Raw genomic sequence first — 26,983 nt, forward strand, 5'->3', positions numbered from 1 at the left:
TAGGGGTGGGGCGGCGCTGGGGGAATGCTACCCCAGGACCCATAAATCTGGGCACCGCCCGAACAGGCCAGGGCAGCTGGGGTGGCCTGGGCCGAGGGTCAGGAGTACAGCCCTCCGCCAGGTTCTAAGCTGGCGGCAACAGGTGGCCTAGGCGCCCGGGGGTCTGGGAGGAAAGGACTCGGAGGTGCCGAGGGCGGGCCTTGCCGCCTGCTCGCCTCCCCATTGGCCTCCCCAGAGTGCGGGATCAGTTTTGTGTACCGTATCCTTCCGCCACGGAATGTAGTCCTTCCCAAAGGGCAACCCAACTGTCCGCTCCGGCGCCGCCGCACTTCCTACGGCAGGGACGGCTCCCCTCGGGGACGCAGGGGGCGGGCCGGGCGAGCGGGCCGCCAGGATTGGGTGCGGGGCGGGGCGGCGGAGGGATCGCGGCGGCCCCGTAGTCGGGATAACCTTGGGCCGAGGCAGTCGGCGGCACGCAGGAGCGGCGCGCGCAGAGCCTCCCGACCCGTCTGCAGGGTGCCCGCAGCGCGAGCGAGCCGCACCGGAGGTGAGCTGGGGGGGGACGGGCCGCGCCGCCCCTGCCCACCTGGGCGCCGTCGCCCGGCCAGTGCGGAATCGGGCCGGGCTGCGCACACAGGGCACCCATTCCGGGGCGGCGCGGGATCCCGGGCATCTTGTACCCGGTTGGGGTCGGGAGAGAGGAGAAAGAAGCCGCTCGCGCCCGGGGCCTGCTCTTCAAGGCGCCCAGCTCCTGTTCCTTCCGAAGTCAGACGACTCCGCCAGACCCCCTCCTGCCTCGATCCCAACCCCAACTCTGGTGCGATCCTCGCCTCCCTCCCCACGTGCCCTCCGAACCTCGTTTCCTCTTCTCCCTCCCCCCGTGCCCCCTTGCTCGCCTCCTCCCCTTGCCCTTTAATTCTGCTCCATTCGCCCTTGGTCTTCCCCCTGCCTCCTCATTCTGATGCTTTCCTCGTAGCCACGACCCTCCGCAGTCGGGTTCCCCGCGCCCCCCTCGTGCCGCCCCTCCCCCCTCCGGTCACGTCCGCTCCGCATCCTTCTCCGCGCGGTGCGGCCCTCGCCCCTCCCACTCGGCTCTAGTCACGTTCACGCCCCTCCCCCGCCCATCTGCCCTCGTCCCACTGCTACCCGCCCCCGGCTCGTGTCCCCCGTCTCCTTCACGGCTCCAGTCTCCCGACTGCTGGAACCCGTGTCCGGGGTCACCGACCAAGGGCAGTGGTCTGCGGGCCGGCAGAGCTGCGTGGGGTGCGGCCGGGGATGCAGCGGTGGCCCGGGTTACGTAACCCTGGGCCTTTCCGGCTGCTGGGAAAGAAAGGGTGCTTGCACCTGGGCGCTCCAGAGTCGGTGCGGTGACCCAGGCGCTGCGCGCCCCGGGAGCGTCGCGGGCTCCATCCCGCCGCGGCGGAGCTGCACGTAGCGGCCGGCGCCCGGGACCCGCCCCGCCCCGCCCCGCCGCTCGGCCGCCTGCGGACCCGTGCCCGCCCAGCCTCACCTCCCCCGCCGGCCGCCCGTGCGGCGCGGAGGCCTCCTCGCCTCTGCTTCACGTTGCTTCACAGAAGCGCCCAGATTGTAGGAGGGAGGCCACGGGCTGGGTGGGAGCAGGTGTGGGTAGCGGACAAATAGGTCGGGTGGGTGGTGCCACGTACCACCTTCACTCAATAAAAACTGTTGAGAAGCTGTTTGCGGGGAGGGGGATGGAGACGCGGGTGACTGTACCGGTCATAACCCACAGAGCTCACAGCCTCATCAGAACGAACAGACCGGTAGAAGTTATCACTGCTTAGTGTGGAGAGGCAGGTACGCCCTTCCTGCTTGGGGAGGGGTTGGTGACAGGAGGCCTCACACGATGGCATCACACAGGGTTTGAAGAAGCAGGAGAGCACCTGCGGTCTGAAGGTTATTTAAAGGCACCCTTGGCTTCTTGTCCCTGGGCTTCTATCCCAGGACGTCGATTCCCTGCTGTGCAAGTGAGCCTGATAGGCGACGTCAGTGTATGGTGGATAGAGGCTTTGGGAGGTTGTCAGCAGGCGTTTAGAATCAGGTTTGACTCATACTCACACGAGTGATGGAGGGACTTCGGCACGGGGCCTGTTTGCCACGTGTAAACTGAGTAACATTTTCCTCATGCACATCTAGGTGTATGTATGATGTAGTGTCTCATCTCTGGCGAGATGTCCAGAAGAAATGCCTCTAAATGTACTCTTTTAGTCACTGAGCACAATTAACAGGTAACTGAGCATGAGGATTAATCTTCATGCCATCCCCAAACACATACTCTAGTTCCTTTTTGGGAGGCAGGCTCTCAATTACCAGACATCTCCTGGAAACCAATTCCCCCAGGGATCCTGGTACAGTGTTTACAAAGTAACTAATGTGACTTTGTAACTCCACTTAAAACAGGTCTCCTGAGCATGGGGACCTCTAGACAAAGGAGGGGGAGGGCATTTGAATCTCTGGTGTTTGGCTATAAGCGGAAACAGACTTGCAACCCTGAGACTGAAATCTTCCCTACCCACCAGCTGGGTTCTAGGATACACACTGCCAGCTGGTAAGTGTGAAGTTAGGACTGGAGGCAGGGGGCACTAACCCCCTATTGGCTGTACTGAGGGCGAGGCCGCTCCCTAGGGGAACAGCATTGTTAGCAAATAATTTGCCCGCTGGTTATTTGAGCATGGTGCTGGGAATGCAGTGGCGCTGTTCTGAGGGGCTGGTAACCCATCACCAGGTCTGTGGGGAGGATGACTGAACCTCTCAACGCATCTGCTTTTGAGAGAATCCTCTTCATCAGGTGAGTGGGAAACGTGTAATCTTTGCAGGTGTAAAAAATCTCCTCTCCCCTTTTAGTGAGTCAAATAACAAAGCTTGTATTTCCCAGAGTTACACACGTCTCAACTAAGTGAAAAATGGTTGGTCCAGGTCCCCAGGCTCTCTACTGCCCTACAAGCTGGAGTGCAGTGTGGCACAGCCCTGCACCCCGGTAATGCAGGCTGCGCCTTCTGCAGTAGGCATGGCAGACTCATGGGGTAAGGGCTGTCGTGGACATGAATAAGGAACAAAAAAATGTCTTTGAACTCATTTCTGAGCTACTGGATTGAGGCAAAATATATGGGTGTTAATTTCTTCCTGTCTAGTACAGCTGTTCTTGTTGTAAGCACTGTATTAGAAGTAAATAATTTTAGTGTTGAATTCATAGTTTAACCAAGAACATTATTGCATCTTTAAGAAATGAGCGCCTGGTGACTTGGCAAATTTCATGGCTGTGACTACAAACAGCTAGAACCTTACGGGAGTTGCTTCTGGGCCTTGAATGTTGTGACATCAATGTGGAGTCACAGGAAAAGCAATTTTCATTTCTTAAAGCTGTTTTATTTCTTAATGCTGAGGCAATGGAAGAAATGAGGAAACGGCGGTGAGCAGGAAGGTAGGGAAAAAAAGCACCTCTTGCATTACAGCCTCATGCTGCATGGGTTTTAATTTGCCTCAGCTTTTATGAAGGCATGTGAGGATGTGCTATTCTGGCCAGGAGCTAAGATTGACAGCAAGGTAGGGGAAAGTGAGTCATTTGACATTAGCGTTATTCCTGAATTGTTCTGAGTGTCCGCAGTCAAATCCCAGGTGACTGGTACACCACAAGAAGGAGTTGCCCACGGGAGCTGAGTTTTCTTGCAACCTCATATAAAATCTTATGAGAAGTATAGGTGATTTATTTGGTAAAAGGTCCTAATGGGACCTTGAGTCATCACTAAGCATCAACTCTGGCATGGACAAGAATAGAGCGAAATGAAGACCTTTCTTAATACCACCATGCTTTCTGGGAACGTCCATGTTTTCCTGAGAGCCAGCATTCGACTAGATAAGAATAGTCTGATTCTCTGGGCTTTGTCAAAGAAGCTGTGTAGGGGAAGGTGAGCCCGGGGGGGGGGCGGGGGGGGGTGATGGGTGCTGTGCAGCCACTGCTGGGCCTTCTGGCATCCTGCAATGTCTGCTCAGCTCAAAAGGGAGGTTGTCTGGGCTGCTGAGCAGTGCCGCCCCACCCCTCAGTGGTTTGTGCCAGTCTGCACGTAGGAGAGCCTGGCTGCAATACCTCTGCTGGCCTCTGAGACTCCGCTCCCCAACTTGTGACCTCAGGCAAAGCCCCTGGGGAGCTCTAAGCCTCTTTCCCCGATGCCAGCAAGCCGCGTTTGGAAGTCAGGCAGGGACTGTGGTGGGGGACAGTCCAGGACCCTCTGTGATGGGCCTGTGGTCACTAATGGAGCCCGCAGGATTGTCTGAAAGGAGCCCATCCCTTCCAAACGCCTTGAATCAACCTACGGACAGATCCTGTGTATTTAACTTCAGACGACGGGTGTCTCCCCTGTCAGGTGATGGGTTAGCTGAGTCAGTCATGTTGTGAGAAAAAACCACGTGCATTCTGGAGGAGTCCTGGAGCTTTGATCTAGTAAACGGAGGTAGAGACCTGCTCACCGGTATTCCTCTTTTCTTACGATTTCAAGTGCAGATTCACAAAGGTCACCCATCAGATGCAAACGTTTTAAAACTTTGCCAGGGTCAAGTGTTGGCAAAGAGGTGGGAAGGCAAGCACTGATGTTACTGCTTAGTTGTAAGTGGACATACCCTCTTGGGAGAGCAATGCAGCGATATTTAGTAAAGTAGAAAATAAGCATAGCCTATGGCCCAGGAATCCCATGTCTGGATTTACAGAAGCTCACACCTGCACAAGGACACATGTACTAGGAGAGGATTGGAAATTGGGGGAAAAATGATTTAATGGGGCGGGGGGGCGGGGTGGCCAACCAGTACGGAATACATAAATGGTGTAGTTGTGCAGCCGATGGTGTAGCAGTTCTTATGAATTAACTAGATCTATACATATCAGCTGGGTAGATCTTAAATGTGCTGAATGGAAATGCAAGTTGTTTAATGATGTTTTAGGACACTTTAGAAAACAACTAAGTATACCATAGGGTTCCGTATAAATACGGACATACTTAAATGAACTGGAAGGCTGCAAAATTTGTGACGGGGGTTGGGTGTCAAAGTTCTTGAAGGGGTGTGGAAGGGCTGAAGGTCTGGGGGTGGAGAAAAAAATAAACTGTGTAAAATTGTACTTTTTAAAAAAAAGTCTGAAAAAAAAATCTGCCTGAATGTTGATGGTCAGTTCTGGGTGGTGGAAATACAGATGTTAATATTTCTTTTTTTAATTCAAAACAAAAGAGAAGCAAACCTGTGAAGGAGACCGGTCAGACTAACTAGGTCAGTGCTCTGGACGAGCTGGCATTGCCCTTCCCCCCTCCATCCCCCCTCCTCTCCCTCCGGCTGTGAGGCAGGGCGGCTCCTCCTTTAAATGCTGAGCCAAATGCTCAGCCTCTCTTTGCTGAGACCACCATCCAGCCTGCTTGACTTGGAAGGTCCCTAAACGAGGGTTCCAGGTCCCTTGCTGCCTCCAGAGTGTGAATATCATGCCCAGGAGCACCGCCTCGTTATTTTAAGCTTGGTAAAGAGGCACCACCACAAAAGCTTCCTCCAGACTTCCTCCTTCAGGCTGAAACCAGTTCTCTGCTCAGAGCATCTGCCGTCAAACCAGGAAGTCTTTGGCATGAGGACATGGAGGTTTCTCTGAGTTGGCACTTCCTGCCCTGGAGTTGACTGGTCCTTTTTGGGGGGGTTGGGTAGGCCTATTCAGTATGAGCTTTGTGTCCTAGTCCGCACTCTAGTTTGAAACAGGACCTTAGACTCCTGCTTGTAAGGCGTAAGTCACTTAGCTGTAGCCTTGAAGTAGTAAAAGTGCAAGGGAATTTTAGTTGAACATACAGATGGGCTCGTTTTGTTTTGTGTTTACCAGGTAAACCAGACTTTGCTTTCTGTTACGGGGCCTGCTGAAGGTGGAGTGGACTTCAGATTCACATCTCAGCTAAAAGCTGCTTGTCCTCCATCCACTCCGCACTCCGTATGCCAGCACACCATTTTCATTAACAGGACATCAGAATGCAGCCATTTGCTCCAGACCCTGCCACGTTCTGTGGCTGGCCCAGCACATGCTTGGATCTTGTTTTGCTCATAGAGGAAGCCAGTCTTTGGAATTATATTTCCCTGCTCCACCATCTTGGAAGAGCGCCTAGGAAAAGGCTGGCCTGAGTGCCTTGTCCAGCATATTGTGATGCAAACTTTCTAATGGAAGCGGTCCTTCTGAACATTTGGGAATTGAAGGTCTTCATGCTGGCTTGGAGACTTAAGTAGCAAATTGATGTCAGAGCAAGGGTTACAATTGTGGGCATCGGGTGCCATCATTATTGGGTTAGTCTGTGTGGTGAGGTTGCCATCAGCACAAAATTGGTACAGAGAGCCCTGGCTCGTTAAAAATTGTTTTGTGCCCATACAGGCCCGTAGGCCAGGCTGGTTTACTAGGGCAGAATGATCTGGGCCTTTGTGAAAGAATTGGTGGAGTGAAGCGTGAATCTTTCCCAGAATAGCATGCCAACAGTACTGGCTCTAAAAGTGACATGTCGGGTATTTTTTATGAGTCCCGTCACCCCCACACACACACACACACTGGTTTCTGAAGAGAGGTGCGACAGAAACTATAGTTTTAGAGAAGCAGGAGCCCTGGAGAAAAGCAAGGTGGGAGTGGGTGCACCTGGCACTGAGCTGTGACGCCTGTCGGCCACACTGAGGCTCTGCTGGTGTCTCGTTTCTCACAGAGGAGAAATGGCTCTGAGGAAGATGTTCCTGCAGGGGCTCAGGCTCGAGAATAAGGCTCCTGGACCTGGGCACGGGGTGTTCCGCCGGCAGTGGATACGCCGAGCTTGCTCTGCTGGCCGGAGGTTGGCTCTGCATGTCTGTGCCTCCCGAGGAGGAGGATGCAGTCGTGAGTCAGACGGGCACGGGCTGGGCTGCATGTCCTGGCTGGCACTGTGCAAACGGCTAGCCTGAGGGCGGGGAGCTCTTCCACAGACCCGCCCTGAACCTCCAAGGCTGAGCCTGCTGTGCTGGGCCGGCAGCGGAGGGTCCGGGGGGTGCTTTAGGCAGAACTCTAGTAGGTGGTTGGCGGCACGGGCAGCTTATGCTCAGGAAGAGACTCGTGGAAGACCTGGGAGACGGCAGGAGAGACTGGTTGATGACCCAGGGATGAAACATGACGTCTTAGGTTTGGCGGGCTTGAAGGACTTACTGAGACCACGTAGGTGTCTGGACCGACTTGCTGACAAGCTGCTTTCTTATTTTTTTTTTTACAAATGTTATTGTGGAAATTGGGGAACAGTGTGTTTCTCCAGGGCCCATCAGCTCCAAGTCGTTGTCCTTCAATGTAGTGGTGGAGGTGCAGCTAACCTCCGAGTCGAGGCTCCGTTTTTAGTCTTCAGTTGCAGGGGGCACACCCCACCATCCCACGTGGGAATCGAACCAGCAACCCTGTTGAGAGCTCGCACTCTAACCAACTGAGCTATCCGGCTGCCCCACAAGCATGCTTTTGATTGCTTGTATGTATTTCCACTGAAATGCCAAACATTCTCACTTGTGATTTCTGTACTTAACAGCCTGAGTGAACACAGCATCAGAGTTTGTAAACCTCAGAACTAACTCGACATGGTGAAATAGGGTTAGTGCTTGAGTCCAATATAATTAATTGTATCTGCTGATGGCATCTGGTCCTGGAGGCAGCTCTCACGTACCAAAACACCATTGTCGCAAAGGTTTTCCTGTGAAGCCTGAGGACAGGCTAAATAGGAAAAAGAATATGCTAGATTTGGGCACATAACTAAGAGGTTTGGGGCACTGAATTGTCCTACGGACTGCATTCATTCATTCATTCATTGCATTGAGGTTGAATGCATCAAGGTTGACTTCCTTAAGCCATTGAAACCCCAGGTGTGACCTAGGTCCTAACACGTGTTACCATCTCACCTCTGCCTGTTTAGAGACTATTCCCGAAGTACATAGAGCTGCTTATTGGAACTGAGAGCTTCACATTGGTTTTGATTTCAACACTTTTACCAGGATGCTTGTAAATAGATCATTTTTTGGAAGAGGTGTATTCATAATTTTTTCTTATTATTATAAAAATATTTCATATCAGTAAGGAAGAAAAAAATTTGCTGTAATCTTACTACCCAGGTAACATGTTAATATTTTAGTAGACAGCCTTCCAGTCTTTTATGTATGTTTAATTTAGTGTCCCTTCCACCTAAAAGGGGCAGGGATCAGATTCTTATAGCATAGTGAAATGTTAGTGACCCACAGGTAGAGAGAGACTAGACGGAAAGCAGTCTTTGGGTGCTAGGGAAGGGGATGAAGCATCGCACAGGAGCCCGTAAAAACTCACTTTTACCTGCACATTTTTTGGACCAGTTTCTTCGTATTTCCTTGGGAGGCCTCTGTGTTTTTCTTTGCAACACAGCTTAATCTCTGGAAACAGCTACCGCCTGGATACCTGGTTTTTAAGGTAACTTTTCCATACCCCAAAGAGCTTTAGTTACACTCAGCTCTTACTTTAATCCTTGTACAGCTCTGCAGGGAAAAGCTTTCTCAGCTCCGAGCAGTCTTTGCAAGTGGGGCCAAGGAGCCACCCTGAGCCAAAAAAGCACTATGTCACCGGAAGCCCAAGCCCAGAGAACACAAGGTATGACCCGATAATCAGTGGCCTCAGGCAGGTCTTTGCAAGGGGACCCTAATGTCTCAGGTCTAGTCAAGAGCCAGCTGATGCTTTTTGAGAAGAGTGGGGCTCGTTTCCACTACCCACTTATTCAGGTCTCACTTGGCTCACGACACGGTCCTGGGATTGGGCGGCGCTCTCTCCACCTGGAGGCCACAGCAAGGCCTTAGTGTTCCAGCTGGCATTGTGTGCCACCGAGTACGTCTCCTCGGGAATGTTCCCCTAACAGCCAGACTTACCTAAACCCTGCGGGGTGCTCTGCGGGAATGCAAGAAGCCCTGCCCCAGCTGTGAGTGCAGGTAAAGGGACCCTGGCTGCCAAGGCCACCCTGCCAGTGATTCAGAAGTTCTCAGATTTGGGGAATGGGGACTGGAGGTACAACTCTGATTCTGACAGAGAGACATTAAGATACACTGAAAGGTCATTCAGCCGACACCGGAATCCCTCCAAGTGCTAGGTGCTAAGAGACCCAGAACCAAATAGGTCACGGAGGAGAGGGTGACCGTCATTTGGGGAATGCACATTGGAAGGGACTGTGCACTTGCCATGTGGAGTAGTGAGGCGGTATCTTGTTTCCCCATTTTAAAGTTTCAGATTCTGTAGTCGAGGACTTGTAGCCATCCTTGTCAATAGCTGGCAGGAATTTTGCTCACACCTGGTCACAGAGCTTTCTGGGCTCTTATCAGACTTCTTGATGATGACAGATGGATTTAGATGCATGCTTACTCGAGCCACCCAGAGAGGCCACAAATCGGGTGGAGGAGGAGGAGGAGTAAGGGTTTTATGATTTGGAGCCCCTACTAGGAGGTGGGACAGTGCTAAAGCGAGGTTTGTCCCTGAGTCTGGGCTGCAGCATTTAGGCTCAAGTGTTTTAGAAGGAATGGCCTTTGGTCCGAGAACTTGAGGAAAGGGACAGCCTTCTGAGGAGGAGTGTCAAGTTTCTGCTCACACCCTGACCTGACAGTTTTTCAGAGCACTGGCCAGAAGCTTCTCACTTTTTTGTCTCAAATCAGCGAACTAACCGGCTGAGTGAGTTTAGTTGTAAGTCAGTAAAGAAGAAAAGTAAAGGTCAGGACAGTTGTCAGGATTGTGACCCGGGCTGGTTAATTACCTGGAACAGATGGTCTTTGTCACTGGGGGTGGTGTGTTTGTCAGACTTAAAAAGGGAATCGGGATGCTGCATCGGAAAATCGGGAAAGATGCCACAAGTAACCTTAATCTCCTCGTGTTGCAAATGAAGTTGTAATAATTTTAGAATCAGACCTGTGCCGTTGTCATCCTTGGTTTTATGCACCGTGCTTTGCACATCCTGAAGTCCTGACCAAAAAAGTAGGAGTACAGACTCCTGGGATGAAATACTTTGCATTTAGGGTTCTGTTGGACTTTGCTTCCTGTCCAAGGACTGGTTTTTATTGCCTGTCAGTGGGCTGGAACCTACTCGGGCCTAGGGTGAGTTGAGGAATGAATTTATGTGGTGCTTTGGGTTAGTGAAAACCTGGGATTTCGGACCTAGGAGGACTGTGTGTCTTCACTTACCAGGACATCACTTTGGGTTTGGGTGGGATTGTTCAGAGGCAATATGGGTGCCCCACTCACCCCATAGCAGGTGTTTGTAGCTTTGGGACAACTTTTCATACAAAGATCTGGATTTACCGAAGTTCTAAATTATTAGTCAGTTGTTTGTGTCACTGGAGGATGGTTACAACTTCCTTTTGAGAAAGCGCCTTCAGTGCATGTAAAATGGTGTTATTTATAGGATTAGCTGGAAAGCTGCTGTCGAGGTAGAAATTAGCCCATTCATTGTGAGGGAGGTCTGCTCACAGTGGACACTGGGAAGAACATGTATTGGGTACAAGGTTTTAACTTGTTCTTTAAGGTCCTGCCCTCGCTCACGAGCGAGCCCTTTGCCTGCCCTGAGGAGCACCCACATAGCCTGAGCGTGCGGGGCTCCCCGTGGCTTGTGCACAGAGCGCGCTTACTGAGTTCATGTGGGAGAAGCAAACAGCCTCCTGTGCCAAGCGGTGTCTTCACTACAGGCTTCGCAGGCTGATCACTGTCTTCAATTCCCCTGACGCAGGACCTCAGGAGCCATGGCAAAGCCTCACAGTGATGTCGGGACCGCCTTCATTCAGACGCAGCAGCTGCACGCGGCCGTAGCCGACACGTTCCTGGAGCACATGTGCCGTCTGGACATCGACTCGCCGCCTATCACCGCCCGCAACACTGGCATCATCTGCACCATTGGTGAGTGGCTGTGCCCGGCCCCCGCACAGGGGCTTCACGTGCCAGTGGACTGTCTCCTGCTTAAAAGACTAAATAGATGCAGCAAAATGGGTGCTGAGGAAGAGTCTACACAGATTCTTATGGGAACTTAGGTCCGAGGAAATTGCAGTAGAGAATCAGTTTTGCTTTCTGTTTTTTGCTAAAGGCTGAATGTAGAGGGTGTGTCCCTTAGCACATCCTTCTAGGAGCGTCTCACAGACCTAGGAAAGATCTTTTTAACCTGCGCGGTGCAACCAAGAGTCTATGGTGGGACATGTGGCTGGGCTTCCGAGAGAACGAAGAGGGACTGATCAAGCCTTACCTAGGCTTTCCTGGTGACACGGAGCCTGTAGAATTTTTTTTTTTTTTGAGCCTGTAGAATTTGAAAGAAATAGCAGTTTTCTCTAAAGTGGGCCAGCAAATAATAGCCATGTATATGGCTTTTGAAAGAGTTTTGAACTGTTTAATGAAGGAAAAGTTTAGGGAAAAAAAATGAAATATTAAGAGTTCCTTAAACTTAACTACACTTAAAGTGTTAATCGTTCTTTGACTAATTAACGCTTAGGGCTTGAAAACTTTTCCACCAGGCCCAGCTTCCCGATCAGTGGAGATGTTGAAGGAGATGATTAAGTCTGGAATGAATGTGGCTCGTCTGAACTTCTCTCATGGAACTCACGAGGTGAGCTTCGGCTGGCCCGTTTGGCCACTGGGATGGCTTGTAGGAAACTGGGGATGCAGCCATAGTGGACCAGGCCAGAAAGAGTGGGGTTTGCAGCCAGTGGGAAGGTGGCCTTCACTAGCCTCTCCCTATTCTCCTTTCCCTCGCTTGCCATTTCAACTGGCTAAGTCTCCTTCAGCAAAGAAGACCTTCTTGGTTCTCCCGCACACCTGTGCTACCATTAGCCCCACAAGGGACAGTGGAAGGGTTCTCCTGGAAACCCCTCAAAGCCATGAGGTGTCCTGGCCTCAGGATTTGCTTGACATGCCTACCCCTGGGTTTCTGGAGCCACTCATATTGCAGTGATGAATCAAAAGATCACCGTGCAGATTGATTCTGGCCGAGTCTAGACCCAGAATAACTGGGCAGGCCCAGGAGAAGGGTTTCCACTGTGGCGAGTTAAGGACTGAGTTGAATGCACCAACACTCTGGCATTTAATAGCCCTCTTCATCAGCATTGTGTTCCCAGCCTCTCTCTTCCCAGGGGTGCTGGAACGGTAAGATAAACTAAAGCCAACACTCCCCCAGGAGCCGGGTAGGAATCTATTAGTGCTGGGGCCATTTGCCAGCTGACTTGACCTGCGGACAGAGGCCTCATCCAGGGACCAGGTGACAGGTATTGGGAAGTCCTCCGTTCCTATTTTGTTCCCAAGTTCAGAATAAACTCATTTTGAGGACTTTGGGGGCTCCCTAAGGGATAGTGCCTTTTCAAAACCTTCAGGCTCAACCCCAGGCCCAGGGATTTCACACTGGCATTGATAGAGGAGGAATAGATGAGGCAAATTTCCCCACTGTTGACTCTGTACTCTCTGATCAGAATAAAGAAGTGCTACCCTGTAAGGGCAGGTGGCAAAGGGTTGCCCTCTGGCATTTGGAAGTTGGTGTTTAGACTAAAAATAAAGCCTCAGGAAGTGCAGTCCAAGAGGTGAATTCCTCCTTTCTGGAAACATGAGACTCTTCATAAGTTCCCTAACCCATTTTCCATAAACAGCCTATGGCCTGGCAGGTGACAAGGCACCAAATGTCATGGGGGCCTGACCAAGTTCAGAGGCACTGCTCAGCAGGCGCCTCAGGCAGGTTCAGACACATCTGTAATTTTCCAAAGGCAGGGGGGTCCTCAGCAGGAGTCGCCAGGAATTACCGCAGTGTTAGCTTAGCCCAAAGAGCAAGCTAAAGACATCACTCAAGATGGGTTCCCTATTGATCCCTGCTGCTGGAGCGTGCCACAGTCTCCTGTGTGCAGGGGAAGGAGCAGGAATAGATTTTAAGAAGCTGACCTTTAACTAGGCTTTATCGCCTCTTCCATCCAGTAAAGTAACACCGCACAGCTCTGAAATGGCAGGGGAAGGACACGTGGTGTCTGCTGATGGGGGATTTGGGTCTTTTTAAACTACAGATGCATTTGGAGATAATCTGTGCTTTAACTTGTATTCCCAGGTTAGGCTTGGGGTTGAAAAAACAAAAACCCAAGTCCCTCTGCTGGGTTTATTTTGAGGTTTTTGACCAGGATGAGGTTGCCCCTGGGATCTCGCTTTTGGAAGCTGATCTGAAATTGTTCTAATATTATATAATGTGATGTTATAGTTGGACTGCGTGTCAGGACTCTTAACCAGTGGCTGGGACATACTTTTACAGCTCTTGACAATTTTAAACACTCTTCTACGCGGAAGTCTGACGTTGCTTCTCTCCCTCACTCTGGCAGAGGAACGTCCACTGCCTGCGTCTGACCCTTGCCAGCTTCACCACAGTGTTCCTAGTTCCCCACTTTGTCAGTTCACACGGGCAAGATGTGTTTTTACTGCACGTGTAGTCTTACTATGCCATGTTGTCCAGAAACACTGACTGACCAAGTTTAGAACCTCCCACAAGGGCAGCATTGACTGATAGGATTCCTCACTACTTGGTGACATCCAACAAGACCCCAGGGATAGTGGAAGACTTCAGTACACCTCCCAGAAATGTACCCAAAGATGACTATAATAGAGAGGATTTGAGTAATAGAATACCTACTAAGCTAACGGGGATGTTTATACTATTTTATGTCTCCAAGACTAAAAATGCGTGTTTATTTAAAACGCTAACATTTCAAAAATATGTTGAGCCACAAAAAAACCTCAAGTTTCATAAAGTAGAAATTATACAGACCATATTCTCTGACTTATCTTTATGGAAATTGAGAACAAAGTCTAGCAGTAATCAGAAAACTTAAATGCAATTGTCAGAAAGCAAGAGTGAAAGTAAATGAAATAAATACATGTTTAACTCAAAACACTAGGGGAAAAAAACTTAAAATAATCTTAAAAGGGTTAAGGAATTGATTTAAAAGCATATTCAACAAATTAAGCCAAGAGTTTGTTGGTTCTTTGGGGACCAAAACAAAAAACAAAAAAAACCCAAAACAGTAAAGTGGAAACTACCGGAAAGCCTGATCAAGGAGAAGAATGCAATATAAAGATTGAGTAGAAAAGGGGGATATTTCCTATACATTAGAAGAGTTTAAGTCATAAAGAGATTTACACCTTAATTCCTTTAAACTGAAATGAGATTGAATATTGTCTAAGTAGAAAATGTTAATAAACTAATAGCTAAGAAAATGAAAAAGTGACTGGAAGATCTACCTCCACTTAGAACACCAGGCCCAAATGATTTTGATGGCTGAATTATGTCTCTCCATCAAGGAAGAGTTAAATTTTTTGTTACTCTGATTCCAGTGCCTAAAAAAGTATAGAAATCTTCCCCATATGTTCTTTGCAACCAACATACCCTGATAGGTAAGTACTAAGATGAGACGAGGACAGTACCCAAACCAGATATGTTAGTACTAGAGTTTAGTACACTAGACCAGACTCACTAGAAAGATGTAGAAAGCATGAATAAAATTTAAAAGTCCAAATCCAGCCATGTATTAAAGTCATGACCCAGGACCAAGTAAATTTTGTATACTAGGAACGTGCACTTCACACTGGGATTAAGTAGTGTGGTGCTGTAAGATAAGATGATAATAATAGGTAACATTTATTAAATAATTATTATGTGCCCATCTCTTTTCTAATTACGTCATGTATTCTTTTGTTCACATCACCTCTGAGGAAAAGGCATTTGACTGTATTCAATACCCAGTTCTTAAAACTATTTCTGTGTTCTATTCTGTATGATTTTTGTTGCAAATTAGCAGTAAAAAGAAATTTTCATAACTTACAGTAAGAACCTCTACCTCAATAAAACAAGCAATGGTCCCCTTTATAGAGTATGCCTGAATTTATGACCTGGAGATCCAGCCATAAGCTTCAGGCAACGCCATGTGTGGAGATGAAGCTCTGGCTCAGCTGCCCCTCCAGCCTCCTCCTTGCAGGTGCTGTTCTGGACAGGAACAGTGAAAGGACAAGGCCCACGAAGCCAAACTGGGTGCTTCTGTTATCAGCAATGTCATACTGATTATGCTGTTTAAGAACTTTGACATCTTGGCCTTAAGTTAACAGTAATGACAAATGGAAAAAGAGAAAGGGTTTAAGATAGAAGATTGCAGTCAAGATTTGTGGCAAGTGAGAAATAGCAACGGGCAATTAGTTCAGAGAAAGGTATATTCCTATCTTACCCTATTCCACTTCTGTCTAATCAGACTCTAGAAAGTAATTGTGAGAACAGGCCTGCATGACCTTAGCAAGGGAAGTCCCTGTTTGTTTAGTTTCGGCCACTGTTAGCTTAAGTAAATAACCTTGAGTTTGAATTGTAGCTGGAATCAATAGAGAAAAGGCTCAGAATTACCAGATCTATCAGCATCTGACACTGATTGCCAGACCAGTATTACCGAAACAAGCCTGCGCCTTTCATTCCTGTTGTCTGCTTTATTTAATGAGTCCTGGGGAAAGGAGAACAGCTGAAGGACACAGGCTTGTTTCTTTTCTGTTGAGATGTGTTTACACTCATACCTTTACTGGGTTTTGTTGGCAATACTCTATAAAAAGTTTCTCAGATTTGCTGTCAGAGTGTATTAGTGCTATGGCAGAAGTGGGTGGAGCCAAGGAAGTTGCAACAAGCAGGTGGAGTGCTCAGTGCACGGACAGTGCTGAGACTGGAGGGTGATGGTGGTCCGCTTCAGCTCCAGTGCTGGGTCCTCCTGTATGGGAGGGCGCTGACCATCTTCCCTCCTTTCCCCAGTACCATGCAGACACCATCAAGAACGTGCGCGCAGCAACGGAAAGCTTTGCTTCTGACCCCATTCTCTACCGGCCGGTTGCTGTGGCCCTGGACACTAAAGGACCTGAGATCCGAACTGGGCTCATCAAGGGCGTGAGTATCTGGAGAAAAGCAAGAAGGAAGGTGCACGAGCCCCAGAGGCACATTCAGCAGTCTCTGCCTTGCTGGAAGCCACGTGCCTCAGTGTTCAGGTCTATCAACGAGGGTCTTTGTCATCAGTGTAAAAAATGTTGATTTAATCTGCTTCACTAAGAAAAAATACCACACAGGAATCTTTTTCACTCTAAACTACTTTCAAATCTCTCTACTTTTGGGGAGAAATTTGTCTCCTTTCCCGAATTATTTAAATAGCTTACCTAAAACATTGTAGGGTTTTCTTGGGTTATTTCCTTGAATTATACTAAGTTGGATGATATAATCATTTATTCCCGAAGGAAAAGGCTTTATTACTTCCAGCTGAGGCCTGAGTGTTGTTCCCTGGGGGCAAGCGTTTCTCTTCCGCAGTTTGGACGCACGGCTTTCTGTTTCGTTTGCAGAGTGGCACGGCGGAGGTGGAGCTGAAGAAAGGCGCCACTCTCAAGATCACTCTGGATAATGCCTACATGGAAAAGTGTGATGAGAACAACCTGTGGCTGGACTACAAGAACATTTGCAAGGTGGTGGAAGTGGGCAGCAAGATCTATGTGGACGATGGGCTTATTTCCCTGCAGGTGAAGCAGAAAGGTATGTCTACAACCGGCTCCCGTCTCTCAATTTCCTGGACACAAGGAAGAGAGGAAGCTTGTTTGGCTGGCAGCAAGACTGAGTTTATTCTCAGGAATTCCTTTTATATCTCCTATCCTCAAAAACAGATTTCAGTCCTGCTTAATGGTGCTCTTGGGGAGCATATGAGAAGATTTCTTTGCACCCCTCCTCACTACTTGGGCTTTCTGCTTCCTTCCTCCATCCCTCAGTAGGATACGAGTATGTTCAGGGCTCCAGTTGTCTGGGAAGGATAACTCATATTTCTATAAGTGCCAGGTGTTATTCTAAGCATTCCACATGATCATTTGTTTACATTTTAAAACAATCTGGGAGTAGGTGTTATCCCTATTTAACAAGTGAAGAAACAGGCACAGAGAGTTTAATTGACTTGCCAAGGTCACACAGTTGGTGGGGTGGGATTTGACCTGGCAGCATGGCTGCCGCTGCCTCACACAGTTCAGTAGTGAGGAGGGAGGCAACGGCGTCTTGCCGCTTCCCTTCCTGCCGAGAACATGTGCCCTCATCGCTCTGCCCCCCCCCCCGCCCCCTACCTACTCCATCTCACAAAGGTGCCGATTTCCTGGTGACGGAGGTGGAGAACGGTGGCACCTTGGGCAGCAAGAAGGGTGTGAACCTCCCCGGGGCTGCTGTGGACCTGCCTGCCGTGTCAGAAAAGGACGTCCAAGACCTGAAGTTCGGGGTAGAGCAGGATGTAGATATGGTGTTCGCGTCTTTCATCCGCAAGGCATCCGATGTGCATGAAGTCAGGAAGGTCCTGGGAGAAAAAGGAAAGAACATCAAGATAATCAGCAAAATCGAGAATCACGAGGGAGTTCGGAGGTGAGCGTCCCCAGCTCCTGCCCGGCTCTGTGCTCTTGCCTTCAGCAAGTTGGAGGGGGCGGCCTCAAGGAGCAGCCCGAGGGTGTCCTTGGCTGGAAGAGGCCATGACCTTCGTGTTGGGAGCTGTCAGCAGGCCTCAGATTCCCTTTCTGCCATGAAAGTGTTGACTGGAGTGGAGATGGCAGAGACCTCAGGAGGGGCCTCATAAGAGGCAGGTGGAGAAGAAATGGGGCTGTGGGGCTTGAGAGGAGACCTCACCTTCTCCCCAGTGCAGTATCCATCCTAGTGCTAAAGAAACCCAGCAGGCTGAACCGCGCCCCTTTGGGGGACTGAGGAGGCTGGCACACCCCATCACCTCCATGCACCCGTGGTGACATCATGGTGATAGCATCCTGTCCTTGCAGCAGGACAGCCAAGTCAGAATCCCAGGAAGAGTTCCTTGGCAGCACTGTACGTGGACCCTGTTCCCGTAACCTGTCTTTCCACCTTCTCTGTCAGGTTTGATGAGATCCTGGAAGCCAGCGATGGGATCATGGTGGCCCGTGGTGATCTAGGCATTGAGATTCCTGCAGAGAAGGTCTTCCTTGCTCAGAAGATGATGATTGGGCGCTGCAACCGAGCGGGGAAGCCTGTCATCTGTGCCACGCAGGCATGTGCCCCTGCTCACGCATAGGAGCCTGCTCGGGAGACTTAGAGGCTGCCTGGCTTCTTCCCATGGACCTTTCCCGTATCACACACACACACACACACACTCACACACACACGCACACACACACATACTCATTTCCTCCATGCACCTACACAAAACGTACTCTGCACATACACACCATCCAGGCAGTCAGTGTGCAGTCATTCGTCTCTAAAGACAGCCCAGACCACGCCTCACTGATGCTCTGTCCCCTTCCAGATGCTGGAGAGCATGATCAAGAAGCCCCGTCCCACCCGGGCTGAGGGCAGTGACGTGGCCAACGCAGTTCTGGACGGAGCCGACTGCATCATGCTGTCTGGAGAGACGGCCAAGGGGGACTACCCCCTGGAGGCTGTGCGCATGCAGCACCTGGTGAGTCCGGGGGCCCCGCCCGTCCCCTGGCGCGGGCTGGGCTGGGCTGGAGGCCCGCTCTGCTTCAGAGCCACACCTAGGCTTCTGCACCCACACCTTGTATCATTGTGCAAGTCACGAGAACGAGGAGGTGTTTGCCGTGGGGTGGGGGTGTGTCTTTTGTTTTTTTCTGCTCTGCCTTCCCTGCCCACACTCCCTCTCCTATTTCCTTCTGTTCTGGGGGCGTCCTCCTCCATCCGATGTAGCCTAATCCACTTCTGGCTCTCTCCCTTGGCTCAAAAACTGGTTTACTTGTACCTCCTCCTCTGGATAGTCCAGAGGATCTTTGCCCTACTCTGGAGAAAAGCCGAGGGCTCCTGCTCCCGGCCATCCTGTTTGTTGGGCTTGCATTTGGACTCCCCACCTGCCCGCTGACAGGTGCCTCCCCCACAGGGGTGTCGGCCTGCACTGGAGGCTGACGCCTGCCCTGGGTTGCCTGAGCTGGCTTTGCATGGTGCCTGCAGCAGGACCGGTCGTGCTGTGCTCTGCACTCGTCCCAGACTAAAAAGTGTGGTTTAAGTGACAGGGAACAGGTCCGCAAATAGAGACAGGTGGGAGGGTGGCGGAGCCTGGCTGGCCCTGGTCTGAGGACATCTGGTGGAGTCCTGAAGGTGGCGCTTCTTTCTCCCCACGGAGCTACGGAGCTAGCTTCGCAAAGCCCTTGCGCTCGGCCATGTCCCGGTGCCTGGCTGCTCTTTGGGGCTTGAGGCTCAGTTCCTCTGCCCTGTCTGCTCCTGCTCCCGAGATTACTAAAGAGTTCACCCGAGGATCGGCTTGTCAGGGTTATGCCTGGGAAAGCGAGTACTACAAATGAACTTCCCCACAGTAGTCCTAGGTCAGTGTTTATAATGTGTAGCTCAGTGAACTTGTCTCTTACCCGAAAATGGTTTCTCTTTAACCTTCCTGTTCCTTTTAAGTCAACAAAGGACACCATGCCCTTTGTGTTACACCCTCTCCCCTGCAGTCCCCCAAATTTAGAACAGCCCCCCCCAAAAGAACCTCTAGACTAGATATCTTCCTTTCCTCCTTTCCTCTCTCTGTGTCCAATTACTTGGCTTAAATGGCTTCTAGAGAAGGTATGTCGTTTATCGTTGAACACTTTTTCAGTGGTGAACTGACGTCTTGACTAAAGATGTGTTCTGGGCTGCCCTCAGCATCCTTCATGGATTTTCTCATAATGAAGTTGGTAGTGACCAGTCCTGTCCTGGGGTGACCGTACCCTGGCCCTGGCAGATGTACCTCCCTGCTGGTGAGACGGCGTGCTGTTGTCATGCCCAGTACCCTGAGCTCACCCTCACTATGGCCCCAGTGGTGGGGACATCCTGTCTCTCCCGGGAGACCGTTGGCCTTGAACCAGTCACCTGTAGAGTGGCTGCTGGTACGTTTATGGGTCTCCCCACATGTCCTCTCTTAGCAATTGCCTTGCTTGGATGTGTGGCCTCAGGTGGGAGGGTGGCCCTGATGTGATGTACTGAACCAGGAAGACTGTGGGGACTTGACTGTGTCTTTGGGCAAATCGCAGCCTCCCAGAGCCTGTGTGTAAAGTGAATTCAGTGGGACACGCTTACTTACAGACCGCGGTTACTAAATGTCTGGTAAGTCCCTCTGTAGATTGATGTCATCTTCAGTGCCTCTGTGAGATAGAGGTCGCCCCAGTTTCTAGGTGAGGGGACATGATAATAAGGCCTGAGGTTAGCTCAGTCCTGAACATAGCAGGAGATCCGCTGGGTCTCCCTGTGGGGCCGGGGCTGGGGTCGGAGACGGAGGAGCTGGCTCTGGGCTCTCACTTCTGTTTCCATGTTTTCATGCCCCAGGCTTGCCTATAGCAGACAGACACCTTAGCTGTAGGGCTGGGATGGCATGGCCCTGCTCAGAAGATAAGTACGGGATCCAGCCCTCTCCTCTCTCTGTCCCTAGTTAACCTGGCCGGCAGCTTCTCTTAACGGCTCTCTGCCCTCTGCTGTTTAACTGATGCGGTCAGTGTCCCTAATGAAGGGCTAGGCAGGGCCAGGTAGGATCCAGTTCCTGTTCCCAAGCCGTTGGGCTGCACGCATGCCATTCTTGCAGAAAGAAACCCTTTAACCTAGTAAGTCCTGCCTCATGTCTGCTAATACTGTCCAATTAATGAGATGATGTCATTGATTCTTCCCTCATCCATCATTCCCTTAAGGTGCTGGTAATTGCGATGTCATTCTCTAAAGCTTAAATTTTCTTTCTATTAATAATTCCTGGTGTTATCTGAGCAGGTGGTCTGTAAATAACTCAGTGGCTTTCCCATGACTTTCAATCACTGATTTTAATCAGATGTCTTGTTAAACTGACCTGCATGCTTCCACAGGCATCCGTCTCCACATGGCTGTTCCGTGTACCCTCGAAAGTTGGCCAGTTTTCCACCCTCCTGCTTTGAATGCGGTTTAGCCGCATGGCTTTGGCTTTGGCTTTGTCTGACCCCAGCTTTCCAGTGCTGCTCAGTGCATTTCCATGGTGGGCCGTTGGAAAGACTTGTAGCAGCCCTGTGCCTGAAGCCAAGCCAAGCACTCCGTGAGTGCATGGGGGCAGACAGCCATGTGAGGGCGGGGGCCTGTTCCTTCCTGTAAGCGGTGTCACGCGGCATCGTGACCAAGTCCTGCCAGGGAGTGGCACGGGCCCCGCCTAGGCATGTTTCCGTGCTAAGGTGCTAGAGCCTACTGCCATATTGTCTCCCTCCACCCCACCCCCAATCACAGTCTGTCCATAACGGAAGAACCAGTTTCCCCTCTGTTGGGGGAAGAAGCAACAGCACTGATGCTGGAAATTCTCCCCAAATCCCTGAGCAGGCTTGTGTCACCCTGCCTCTTTGCATCTGCCTGAAGGACAGATTTAGCCAATTAACCTAAGGTTACCTTCTCTGATTAATTCCCCATTCTGTCTTTCCATGTTGTTGTCTCCTGTTTTTTCCCCTCCTTCTTCCCTCTTTGCCTCCCTTCCCCGTACACCTTACAGATAGCTCGTGAGGCTGAGGCAGCCATGTTCCACCGCCAGCTGTTTGAAGAACTTGTGAGAGGCTCAAGTCACTCCACAGACCTCATGGAGGCCATGGCCATGGGCAGCGTGCAGGCTTCTTATAAGTGTTTAGCAGCAGCTTTGATAGTTCTGACGGAGTCTGGCAGGTAGGGCCCTGAGGGCAGGTAACTCTGTAGGATAACCAGCCTCTTACTCCAGCTGCCCGGAAGACAGCCAGGGGCCAGCCCTGCACCTGAGGCCTGGCCTCAGTCTCTTCTCTCATCTTCCAGGAGCCAGCCAGGGATCTCAGGGCAGGGCAGGGCCAGAGGGTCCTTCAGCTCGGTAGGCACACGTGGTGTCACAGGTACCTGGTGAAGGACTGGTTCCTGTGAGTCTTGATCTTGCTCAGCTCAGAACCTCAGTGATTGGGCTCCTCTTGGCCTTCGCAGTCAGGGACACGTTCCTCACCAGCTGTCTGTGCGACCCCTCCCCTCGCTCTCCATTGTGACACAGCTCTGACAGCCCTGTCCCCCCGTCGTCCCTCTGGACGGATGTTGCTCCCCTAGATTGCCCGTGAGGCAGAGGCCGCCATCTACCACTTGCAATTATTTGAGGAACTCCGCCGCCTGGCGCCCATTACCAGCGACCCCACAGAAGCCGCCGCCGTGGGCGCCGTGGAGGCCTCCTTCAAGTGCTGCAGTGGGGCCATAATCGTCCTCACCAAGTCGGGCAGGTAGGAGTGGCAGCAGCCCTGGGAATGCCCTGCTCAGTGGCACCTTCCGCTGGGGGTCCTCGGAGCAGTGCACTGAGGGCTGCTCAGATGGCACTGAGCCAAGGTAAGACCCTGCCTGCCGCTGGACCCTGCAGGGAAGGAGCCCCTCAGCCCCCAGGCCAGGACCCAGAAATGAGTGGAGTCCCATCCCTGGGCCCAAAGGACTCCACGCAGGGGGAGCATGTGGAGCCAAAGCACGTGTACACCTTCAGGATGAATCAGAGATTTCACTGCGTAACTACAGATAAACTGACTGCTGGGTATTTCAAAGCTGGTCCTTAAAATAGTAAAAGACCACCAGCTTCGCTTACTCTGGTTACTGTGTGCTCTTTAACAGCTCAGTTTGGGAAATTAGTTCTGTTCACTGATGTACTCTGTGGTTGGTGCACACGTCCCTGTCTGCTTGAGCCCCCAAGACGAGTGGACTCTGGCCCAGGAAAGGTCACTGGTGCCGTGCAGCCGAGCTGAGGCCTGTGTTCAGCCGTGGACTTGGGATGCTTTCCTAGTCCTGGACATTGAGTTATCCTTCACTCCCGGTGTGGGGTGTGCTCCTCTCCCTGTCCACGGGGCGGCGGGGCTTTCCTGGAAGAGGAGCAGCAGGTGGGGCTGCCTAGACGCAGCTCTGTGCAGATTCCCTCAGCGGAGTGCTCAGGATAAGGAGCTCTGGCCATCAGTGCTGACCTTTATGAAAAGGTCCCGGCTGTGCCGTCTCCCTATTTTTAGCTCCAGTCTTCTGGGATTTCATTCGCAGCCTGTCCTGACTTCAGCAGTTGCTTCCCTCTGAAAACCATGTATGAAGGCCTGGCCTTAAGCAGGGCATTCTCAGCTGTGACATGGCTTAAATGTCCTTGACACCTGTTGAGTGTCTTCATAGATTGCCTTGTGGGGTACAGTCTCTCCTGCACGCTCTTCTCCAACTCCCGAGACGCATCTGCAACTACAAGTATACGTGTCAGTGTTCAAGGGAGCATTTGGCACTGGGGCTTCAGAAGGGTGCCCCACCTTCCAGAGGAGCCTCCACAGGCAGAGCCCCCACACTAACACTTTGGTCTCCTCGTCTTGTCTCCTGGGTAGCACCCAGATTACTAAGCCTGCCTCACCTAGATTCTCAGATTTGACTCGGTCTCTAGAGCTCAGTCAGTTGCTGGGACTTTTCAGGGACCTGGGGTCCACATGGGGTGGGGAGAGGGCCCAGCAGTAGGGAAGGCTTGGGTTGTAGATTTCCAGGGGGGCTGGTAGGCTCTGTTCCTGTTCTTGGCAGATGTTGAGTGAGGTGCTGTTCACATGCTGCTTGGCTTGTAGCTCTTACTGCGTTTCCCCGAAAATAAGACCTAGCCGGACAATCAGCTCTACTGCGTCTTTTGGAGCAAAAATTAATATAAGACCCGGTGTATGATATAACATGATATATTATAAGACCGGGTCTTATATTAATTTTTGCTCCAAAAGACACAGTAGAGCTGATTGTCCGGCTAGGGCTTCTTTTCGGGGAATCATAGTAGCAGCAAGGGGAGAGGGTGCTGGTGAGGTTGGGCCAGGGCTGCCTCCGGTGGCCAGAATGAAAAAGTTCAGAGAGGGGTTCTGCAAGCTCTGGGCCATGTGGGGAAAGGGGGTGAGACCTACCAGGCTGGATCAGTAGGATCCTGGGGTCCTGGCCTGTGAGGAGGGGTGGAGGGCAAATGGGTCCCATAACTATGAAGGAAAGTGACGTGCTATGGAGCACACAGGAAGGAGGACTGCCCCAGCAGTAGGAGGCGGCTCCCCACTCCCACAGGAACCCAGGGGGCAGGCGCCGAAATGAGGGGGGCAAGAGCCTCAGGCCAGCATAGTGAGTTGGGTTAGAAGGTAAACTGTTGGCTGAAGGCCACTGAGGGGCTTCCCGGGAGGCTCCCGGGACACTGTTGAATGGTCTCTTCTGCCTGTTCCCTACCCCTTCTCAGGTCTGCTCACCAGGTGGCCAGGTACCGCCCCCGTGCCCCTATCATTGCTGTGACCCGGAATCACCAGACGGCTCGCCAGGCCCACCTGTACCGGGGCATCTTCCCTGTGGTGTGTAAGGACCCAGTGCAGGAGGCCTGGGCCGAGGACGTAGACCTCCGCGTGAACTTGGCCATGAATGTTGGTGCGTGGCTGGGAGCAAGGACTAGAGCCTGCAGGGTGGGGGTGCTCGAGCACCGGGCTCTCTGGGACCCTTTGAAAAAGGGATGTGTGCACCTTAGGGTGCGGGAGCCCTGGCCACCCTCACTGGGAATGCTCTCTGACACCTCCATCCCCTTTTCTGAAGTCTGTGCTGAGCCGGGGGAGGGGGGGGGGCTGTCCTTTGAGTTGTAGGGCTCAGCAGCCTAGTTCCTCTCCTCACTCATCCAGTGTAGAGCCCAAAGCAAAGGATCCTGGACAACCAGGGTTGTCCATTCTCCGGCATCTGCTCGTTACTGCAGTGTTTCTTTAATAAAATTAGTCAGAGTGCACGCTTGCACTGTGGGGTGGCACACCCAGATTATGTACTGATGTGGCCTTTATCCTTATAAGTGTAGGATGCCATGGGATGAGAGGAAGCAGCTGGTTCTGACCTTGGGCAAGGCTCTCCACCCTCCAGAGTATAAACTAATGATGTCCAAAGGTCCATGCCAACTCTGCCATCTGAGTGATAACGGAAAATCTCGGCCTCCCTGGTCCCCTTTGCCTAGGCTGTGATGCTGACGCCACCTTGTGGTGTAAGGAAGTAATGGTCAGCCAGCACTGCTGGCTGTCTGGCTGTGGGGCAGTGTCCCTTGTTCATACATGCCTGACTTGGCATTTACTCACCCACCTCCCTCTCTTTCTCCAGGCAAGGCCCGAGGCTTCTTCAAGAAGGGAGATGTGGTCATTGTGCTGACCGGCTGGCGCCCTGGCTCCGGCTTCACCAACACCATGCGTGTAGTACCTGTGCCGTGATGGGCCCCAGAGCCCCTCCTCCAGCCCCGTCTGTCCCATCCCCTCCCCCCAACCCATCCATTAGGCCAGCAATGCTTGTAGTGCTCACGTGGGGGCTGTAGTGTGGCACTGGTGGGGTGGGACACCAGGGAAGATTAATGCCTCTATGAAACATGGCTGTTTTTAAGACCCTGCTCACTGAGGTATCCCTGAGCCAGGCTGCCCATCTCAAGGCCCCACCCAAGCAAGAGAGAAGCAGGGGTGCCGGACTGGAGGCTCCAGAGCTTAACACAGATGGCAACAGTTCCTGCTTCTCCTCCTTTGTGCACTCCGTTCAGTTCCTGTAGAAATGGATATTCAGAGAACCCCGAAGCCTGGGCTGGGATAAGGAAACAGCCAGCAAGAGAGGGGCCTTCGGGCCTGGGGCAATGGTTCCAGTTTCCGCCCACTAGCCCTGGCCTTTGCTTGCTGCTCCAGCCCCCTCAGCCTGCCCCGCTCCCACCTTAATGTGCACTGTGCACTTGTGTTCCTGCACTCCACTCAGCTGTCGCTGCAGACAAACACTCCATCCTCCACCTTGGTGTACCCACTCCTGCAGCCACCTCCAGGCCTGTTGCTATAGAGCCTACCTGTATGTCAATAAACAGCAGCTGAAGCACCTGTTGCCTCTCTTTTCTGGTGGGGGGTGGTAAGCCCTGCCTTCTGATAGGCAAGAGCCTCGTGGCTCCTGGTGGGGGCTTCCAAGTAACAGCTTGGGCCACCTGCCATCTTGTCTATCCCCGGGGTGCGGAGGTGCTGGGAAAGCAGTACCTGACTATCTTGAGAACAGGTTACCTCTTCAGCACTCGGGACCTGTGGCAACTGTGACTAACAGGACCTGCAGCTGGAAGTTTTAATGGCTTGTTTGAACCAAAGATGAGGCAACAGGGCCCCTGCCTCCTGCTCTGGTGGATAAACCAGGAGTAAAGTAGCCCTTGCCAGCGCTCTGTCCTTCCATTAGGTCTTCATGCAGTAGAGACCCCTAAAGGAGATTGAGGATGAGACCTGGCTGCTGAGACCAGCTTCTGCTCCCTGTTCCCAGAACAACTGCAGACCTGGGCTCCCTTTGGGCCCCTCTGTTTGCGGATGCCCTCCCTCCATGACAGCTGGGTCGAGGTGAGGGAGGGTTGGGAATGGAACTGAATCGAGCTTGCACCTTAGCCCTCTCTTGACCACTCAGGGACCAAGCCTTACCTGGGGGGGGGGGGGTAGGAAGGAAAGGGGCCCGCAAGCCAAGAAAGGAGCCCAAGTTTGGTGCCATTCTCGGTCTGGTTCATGGTCACATCCCCGTCGATCTCGGCCCTTCTGCTCATGCTTCCCCATTCTTGATTTCCTGGCCAACTTCAGTCTTTCCCAGACTCTTCCAAAAGTTTTTTGCCTAAGAAACACTGACGTTTCCAACTGGTAGAAGTTCCTGACCGCATTCTAGTTCCCAGGCAGTCCAACTGGCGTTCAACCTCCCCAGTGGTGGTACCTACCCGTGTCCTCACTAAGCTGGTGAGGAGAGAAATGGAAAGCTACCGTGGAGACGAGTGTTGGCAGGGTTTGCTGGAGGACAGGAATCTGTTGCTGCAGAGCGCACCGAGCCCCGAGATTGGAAGGGCGGAGGAGGGAGAAACGAGGGGCAGGGCTCCAGCTGTCAGGGGCAGGAGGTGCAGACCCAAGCCTTGGCCTTGGTTCAGACTTTCCAGTCTGGAGTAACGAGCGGTGCGATCTGCGCGGCGCTTGGGCCCCACCTGTGTCTGGCGAGGG

General features: G+C 51.9%; 1 protein-coding gene and 1 long non-coding RNA gene across 9 annotated transcripts; one reads left to right on the forward strand and one right to left on the reverse strand.

Annotated features, from left to right (window-relative positions):
* Positions 1-69: 69 nt before the first annotated feature.
* Positions 70-25,850, forward strand: PKM (pyruvate kinase M1/2). 8 transcript variants are annotated; one of them, XM_081047341.1, is made up of 12 exons: positions 2,703-2,806; positions 8,519-8,632; positions 10,743-10,909; positions 11,515-11,606; positions 15,804-15,935; positions 16,379-16,565; positions 17,156-17,426; positions 17,925-18,075; positions 18,334-18,486; positions 22,074-22,240; positions 24,220-24,401; positions 25,107-25,850. In XM_081047341.1, exons 1-12 carry the CDS (start codon positions 2,757-2,759, stop codon positions 25,211-25,213), a joined length of 1,773 nt encoding a protein of 590 aa, XP_080903467.1. In that variant the 5' UTR covers positions 2,703-2,756; the 3' UTR covers positions 25,214-25,850. The 8 variants fall into 8 exon arrangements, with proteins under 8 accessions (XP_080903471.1, XP_080903469.1, XP_080903467.1 ...); XM_081047340.1 differs by lacking the exon at positions 22,074-22,240 and adding an exon at positions 21,508-21,674 and having other exon boundaries at positions 2,749-2,806; XM_081047344.1 differs by lacking the exons at positions 2,703-2,806; positions 22,074-22,240 and adding exons at positions 3,242-3,439; positions 21,508-21,674.
* LOC308497113 lies at positions 20,804-26,975 on the reverse strand. Its single transcript, XR_013993281.1, has 4 exons — positions 26,710-26,975; positions 26,426-26,609; positions 25,089-26,213; positions 20,804-23,216 (listed from the first exon to the last, which is right to left on the reverse strand). It is a non-coding gene; the product is annotated as an uncharacterized lncRNA (long non-coding RNA).
* Between the last annotated feature and the right edge of the window lie 8 nt (positions 26,976-26,983).

Source organism: Rhinolophus hipposideros (genome assembly GCF_964194185.1).
Source record: "Rhinolophus hipposideros genome assembly, chromosome: 5".
Classification (NCBI taxonomy): Eukaryota; Metazoa; Chordata; class Mammalia; order Chiroptera; family Rhinolophidae; genus Rhinolophus; species Rhinolophus hipposideros.

Excerpts from the sequence above, each read along its gene's own strand:
- PKM (XM_081047338.1), top strand. The coding sequence starts at position 6,724 with ATGGCTCTGAGGAAGATGTTCCTGCAGGGGCTCAGGCTCGAGAATAAG. Across the intron at positions 8,633-10,742 it reads CCAAGCCCAGAGAACACAAG|GACCTCAGGAGCCATGGCAA; the intron begins GTATGACCCGAT and ends CCCCTGACGCAG. Across the intron at positions 11,607-15,803 it reads TCTCTCATGGAACTCACGAG|TACCATGCAGACACCATCAA; the intron begins GTGAGCTTCGGC and ends TCCTTTCCCCAG.